The sequence below is a fragment of the Schistocerca americana genome, chromosome 2, assembly GCF_021461395.2.
Source record: "Schistocerca americana isolate TAMUIC-IGC-003095 chromosome 2, iqSchAmer2.1, whole genome shotgun sequence".
In the NCBI taxonomy this organism is placed as follows: Eukaryota; Metazoa; Arthropoda; class Insecta; order Orthoptera; family Acrididae; genus Schistocerca; species Schistocerca americana.
The window spans coordinates 777064748-777071772 of record NC_060120.1 but is presented as its reverse complement, the minus strand read 5'-3'; the positions used below and the strand labels follow the sequence as shown (position 1 = coordinate 777071772).

General features: G+C 42.3%; 1 protein-coding gene across 1 annotated transcript; it reads right to left on the bottom strand.

Annotated features, from left to right (window-relative positions):
• Window positions 1-1174: 1174 nt before the first annotated feature.
• On the bottom strand, window positions 1175-1933 carry LOC124594424. The gene has a single exon (XM_047132795.1). It carries the CDS (start codon window positions 1931-1933, stop codon window positions 1175-1177), a length of 759 nt encoding a protein of 252 aa, XP_046988751.1.
• Between the last annotated feature and the right edge of the window lie 5092 nt (window positions 1934-7025).

Genomic DNA, 7025 nt, shown 5'->3' with positions numbered 1-7025 from the left:
ATTTTCCTCCAGTTATTCCAACCGCAATTTATTCGGTGTTGTATCTCGCTTTCCAGTCCTTCGTCCCTCTGTATGTACGACCCCAGGTATTTAAATTTGCAGACTGATTTCAGCTCATCATCCTGGATCTTGCAAGACCTCATCTGCACATCCTTCAGTGCTAAATATTCTTTGTCCTTCTAATTTTCATCCCTCTTTCTTCTAGTGCCTTCCTCCAATCCTCCAGCTTTTCCTCAAGTCTGTCGATACTCTGCTCACAAAGAACCACATCATCCGCAAACATCATATTCCACGGCGCTTCTTTCTTCACATCTTTCATCAACACATCCATAATCAGGTCAAAGAGGTAGGAACTAAGCGCAGACCCTTGATGTAACCCTACTTTTACTGGAAACTCCTTTGTCATGCCCACACTACTTCTCACCTGTGTCATTTCTCCTATGTACATTTCCTTCACTAACCTCACATACTTTTGTGGCAGGCACTGCTCTCTCATGCTTCTCCATATTTCGTCCCTTGGGACTCTGTCATATGCTTTCTCCAAATCAATGAAAGCCATATGTAGATCGGCTTGTAGCTCCCCGTGTCCCTCCACTATCCACCTTAAAGCGTGTATTGCATCAGTCGTTCCTCTTCCAGGCATGAACCCAAATTGTTCTTCACACATCACAGTCTCCTTGCGAATCTTGTTTCTATAACTCTTTCCCATATTTTCATTGTATGTGCCATCAGTTTAATACCTCTATAGTTACTGCAGTCCTGCACATGACCTTTCCCCCTAAATATTGGGATCAGTACACTAGTTCTCCACTCGTCTGGCATCTCCTCCTGTCTCCAAATCTTCTTCATTAAATCCCAAAGGAGCTCAATTCCCTTTTTACCGAGACACTTCCATACCTCAGCGGGGATCTGGTCTGGGCCAACTGCCTTCCCATTTTTCATCTTTTCAACTGCCCATTCGTCGTTAATCCGTTTGCCCCTCCTTCCTCAGTTTTCACTCTCACATTTTCTTCATTCAGCAATTTCTCAAAATAATTCAACCACATTTGGATTATTTTTCCATGGTCATGCAGAAGTATTCCTGTTTCATCTTTTATTTGTTTTATTGCTGTTAGATCCTTAGGAGCTTTATCTCTTGATTTAACAGTTGTCTCATATCCTGAGTTTTCTGCAGTTATTCGTATGCCCCTCTTACTGATTCAACTTTAGCTTTAGCCACGGCTCGTTTTGCCTCCTTCTTTGCACTTTTGTATGCTTGCCCATCCTCAGCACTTCCGGACATACCCCACTTCCTCTTAGCGTCTTTCTTTTCCTTCACAACCTTCTGCACCTCTTCATTCCACCACCAGGCTTCCTTATCTTTTGGCACCCTTCTCCCAGATGTTAACCCAAACAGTTTCTCCCCGGTCTTCCTTATAGCAGCACTATTTATTTTCCACCACTCCTGCACACTCTCTGCCAATTTTACCTTTTCCAGTACTTTTTCACTAAACTTCTCTCTCAAATGTTTGTCCTTTAATCTCCACCACTTACTTTCCCTTTCACATTGATTTATGTGCCTCTGTCTTTTACATACTTTCATGTCACTATCCGCTACAGTCAACTTGTGTTGTGTTGCTATTCCTTCACCATATATGACCTTAGTATTTCGCACCTCCCCACTATTTTTCCTTATACATAATATGTAATCAATTTGGCTTTTATTTTCGCCACTCCTGTATGTTATTAGTTTTTCTCTTTTTCTTTGGAAGTAGGTATTCGTAATCACTAGATCAAAGGCCACTTCAAACTCCACTATCTTTTTTCCTTCCTCATTTCTCTCGCCATACCCCCATCCTCCATGCCACCTCTCTTCCCCACCTTTCCTTCCACCAACATGACCATTTAGATCCCCTCCGACTATCACTCTTTCATTCTCTGGTATTCCGACCATTACTCAGTCCAAATCTCTCCAAAATTTTTCCCTCTCGTCCTCCGAACATCCCGCTTGGGGTGCATAGACTATCAGCACTGTTACCATTTCTCCGCCAAACATCATCTTAACATACATGACCTTATCATTTGCTCTGCTGACTTCACGCACCTTTTCTTGAAGCTCTCTGTGCAAAATAACTCCAACTCCATTTCTTGATTCCCGACTTGTACTACTATAAAGTAGCTTATAGCCTTCAGTTAAGATCTTTGCCTTATTGCCCTTCCACCTTGTCTCTTGCACACACAAAGCCTTTATCTTCCTCCTCTGCATCATGTCTACTATCTCTCTTCCCTTTCCCGTCATCGTTCCCACGTTCAGAGTTCACACTCTGTTGTTTTGCGTCATTCTACTTTGGATATGAGAAGTAACGTATTTAACGCCGTGAGCGGCGTAAGTATTGTCTTTATGATACTGCTGTCTGTTATTTCTGTTTACGAGGTGTTTTAGTGGCGACATCATCTATGCCACTTAAGCACAACCTTCAAGGAACTGCTTCACAGGAGTAATGGGACGTCAGTCCACATGACGCCACGTGTTCGGCAAGGTCTCGCTACGTGGCACTGCAGAGCAACCATTTTACGATGCACCACAGTACGTGCTGCCAACTCAGCACTGTGCATGACATGCGCTGCTGAGCTAGGACCCTACCGCACACGGACGCCACGGCAGATATGCTAGCCACTCTGCTGGCGGCACTCAGGTATGGCGGTACGAGACAACAGAGAAATGCCTTCAGTTCGAAGAGCTAGTAGTTTGGTGTGCTACTTCGAAATAGAAAAGGATGCGGCAAAAGAAGTTCTGGGCACAGTCCTTCATTGCTGATCGTGACATGAACGAGTTATTTCGGACGGTGTATAATGATTTAAGAAATTTTTTTCAGTTTCTTGAGAAGAGGCACGTCGTTCACTTGACGAGCTAGCGAAAATTTCCCGAAATGAATTAACGAAACACGACACTGTTTCAAGGAAAGCAATCTCACCAGAAGAAAATATTTTAGTGACCTGTCTAATTTATAGCTAATTATTTGTTGTCTGTAGTTTCAGATGTAGCTGTAAAGTATACATAGAAGTTATTCTTCGGTCTTACTATAAGCTGAAAATCAACTTAGATATGATTTAGTCAAAAAGTAAGAAACTTGTCTCATTTGTTTACATGTTGTTGTTGTTATGGTCTTCGGTCCTGAGACTGGTTTGATACAGCTCTCCATGCTACTCTATCCTGTGCAAGCTGCTTCATCTCCCAGTGCGTACTGCAGCCTACATCCTTCTGAATCTGCTTAGTGTATTCATCTCCCGGCCTCCCTCTACGATTATTACCCTCCACACTGCCCTCCAATGCTAAATTGGTGATCCCTTGATGCCTTAGAACATGTCCTACCAACCGATCCCTTCTTCTAGTCAAGTTGTGCCACAAACTCCTCTTCTCCCCAATTCTATTCAATACCTGCTCATTAGTTATGTGATCTACCCATCTAATCTTCAGCATTCTTCTGTAGCACCACATTTCGAAAGCCTCTAGTCTCTTCTTGTCCAAACTATTTATCGTCCATGTTTCACTTCCATACATAGCTACACTCCATACAAATACTTTCAGAAACGATTTCCTGTCACTTAAATCTATACTCGATGTTAACAAATTTGTCTTCTTCAGAAACGCTTTCCTTGCCATTGCCAGTCTACATTTTTTATCCTCTCTACTTCGACCATCATCAATTATTTTGCTCCCCAAATAGCAAAACTCCTTTACTACTTTAACTGTCTCATTCCCTAATCTAATTCCCTCAGCATCACCCGAGTTAACTCGACTACATTCCATTATCCTCGTTTTTCTTTTGTTGATGTTCATCCTATATCTTCCTTTCAAGACACTGTCCATTCCGTTAAACTGCTCTTCCAAGTCCTTTGCTGTCTCTGACAGATTTACAATCTCATCGACGAACCTTAAAGATTTTATTTCTTCTCCATGGATTTTAATACCTACGCCGAATATTTCTTTCGTTTCCTTCATTGCTTGCTCATTAAACAGATTGAATAACATCGGGGAGAGGCTACAACCCTGTCTCATTCCCTTCCAAATCACTGCTTCCCTTTCATGTCCCTCGACTCTTATAACTGTCATCTGCTTTCTGTACAGATTGTAAATAGCCTTTCGCTCCCTGTATTTTACTCCTGCCACCATCAGAATCTGAAAGAGAGTATTCCAGTCAACATTGTCAAAAGCTTTCTCTAAGTCTACAAATGCTAGAAACGTAGGTTTGCCTTTTCTTAATCTTTCTTCTAAGATAAGTCGTAGGGTCAGTATTGCCTCACGTGTTCCAATATTTCTACGGAATCCAACTGATCTTCGGCTTATACCAGTTTTTCCATCCGTCTGTAAAGAATTCGTGTTAGTATATTGCATCCGTGACTTATTAAACTGATAGTTCGGTAATTTTCACATCTGTCAACACCTGCTTTCTTTAGGATTGGAATTATTATATTCTTCTTGAAGTCTGAGGGTATTTCGCCTGTCTCGTACATCTTGCTCACCAGATGGTAGATTTTTGTCAGGACTGGCTCTCCCAAGGCTGTCAGTAGTTCTAATGGAATGTTGTCTACTCCCGGGGCCTTGTTTCGACTTAGGTCTTTTAGTGCTCTGTCAAACTCTTCTCGCAGTATCATATCTCCCGTTTCATCTTCATCTACATCCTCTTCCATTTCCATAATATTGCCCTCAAGTACATTGCCCTTGTATAGACCCTCTATATACTCCTTCAACCTTTCTGCTTTGCCTTCTTTGCTTAGAACTGGGTTTCCATCTGAACTCTTGATATTCAGACAAGTGTTTCTCTTTTCTCCAAAGGTCTCTTTAATTTTCCTGTAGGCAATATCTATCTTAACCCCAGTGAGATAAGCCTCTACATCCTTACATCTATGCTCTAGCCATGCCTCCTTAGCCATTTTGCACTCCCTGTCGATCTCATTTTTGAGACGTTTGTATTCCTTTTTGCCTGCTTCATTTACTGCATTTTTATATTTTCTCCTTTCATCAATGAAATTCAGTATTTCTCCTGTTACCCAAGGATTTCTACTAGCCCTCGTCTTTTTACCTACTTGATCCTCTGCAGCCTTCACTACTTCATCCCTCAAAGCTACCCATTCTTCTTCTACTGTATTTCTTTCCCCCATTCTTTTCAATTGTTCCCTTATGGTCTCCCTGAAACTCTGTATAACCTCTGGTTTAGTCAGTTGATCCAGGTCCCAATTCCGACCTTCTTGCAGTTTCTTCAGTTTTAATATACAGTTCATAACCAATAGATTGTGGTCAGAGTCCACATCTGCCCCTGGAAATGTCTTACAGTTTAAAACCTGGTTCCGAAATCTCTGTCTTACCATTATATAATCTATCTGAAACCTGTCAGTATCTCCGGGCTTCTTCCGTATATACAAACCTTCTTTTATGATTCTAGAACCAAGTGTTAGCTATGATTAAGTTATGCTCTGTGTAAAATTCTACCAGGCGGCTTCCTCTTTCATTTCTTACCCCCAATCCATTTTCACCTACTACGTTTCCTTTCTTTCCAGTCACCCATGACTACTAAATTTTCGTCTCCCTTCACTATCTGAATAATTTCTTTTATCTCATCATACATTTCTTCAATTTCTTCGTCATCTGCATAGCTAGTTGGCATATAAACTTGTACTACTGAAGTAGGCGTAGCCTTCGTGTCTATCTTGACCACAACAATGCGTTCACTATGTTGTTTGTAGCACCTTACCTGCACTATTTTTTATTGATTATTAAACCTACTCATGTATTAACTCTATTTGATTTTGTATTTATAACCCTGTATTAACCTGACCAAAAGTCTTGTTCCTCCTGCCACCGAGCTTCGCTAATTCCCACTATATCTAACTTTAACTTATCCATTTCCCTTTTTAAATTTTCTAACCTACCTGCCCGATTAAGGGATCTGACATTCCACGCTCCGATCCGTAGAACGCCAGTTTTCTTTCTCCTGATAACGACGTCCTCTTGAGTAGTCCCTGCCCGGAGATCCGAATGGGGGACTATTTTACCTCCGGAATGTTTTACCCAAGAGGACACCATCATCATTTAACCACACAGTAAAGCTGCATGCCGTCTGGGAAAGTTACGGCTGTACTTTCCTCTTGCTTTCAGCCGTTCGCAGTACCAGCACAGCAAGGCCGTTTTAGTTAGTGTTATAAGGCCAGATCAGTCAATCATCCAGACTGTTGCCCTTGCAACTACTGAAAAGACTGCTGCCCCTCTTCAGGAAGCACACGTTTGTCTGGCCTCTCAAAAGATACCCCTCCGTTGTAGTTTCACCTACGGTACGGCTACATATATTCTTAAAATTATTGTAGTGTGTCAGATGCTCGGACCCATTAGCATCACATGCTGCACCAGATGTATCTGTGCCATTTCGGTCTGGAAGTATGTTTTGAGGAAAACTTCTATATCCTGGGTAGTGAAATGTGCTTTGTCTGTGGTATGCTTAGATTCGAGCATCAGGAACAGGCCGCGAGCAACCTGAGGATAATTCCGACAATCTCCAACCGGCCAGAGTCTAAAACGTGCACAGTCATAAGTAGTTTTAACGTGGTTATAATGTGGATGGCCGTATTTTTCGAAATCGGCGTAATTTATGATGCTCATAATTCCGAACACTTTCTTTTTCAGTTCGCGGTTTGAATAGTCCTGAGATGGAGTGTCTCAAATTGCCTGCCGGCAGAACCCCTCAGCGGCCGCTCTGCCGGCAGAGCCACATTACTGAGGTAGATTCCAGATGCGGCAGGCTCCGTTGCGTTCCATGCCTCTGTGTGGCATCTATACCAACAGCCCTGACGTGACGTCCCAGTGCGGTACGGTAGGACCCGTACCAACGCATAACGCACTGAAATCAGAGATCCCAACACCAATGTGCACAGATCACTCTTCGCACTGGTCTATCCACGATGAGATGCGATGTCGAGCAGCAGTTAAGTCTGATGACATAAGCGTCAGTTAGCTTGTTAATAAAACAGTGCACTGACAAGTGAATGTTTAA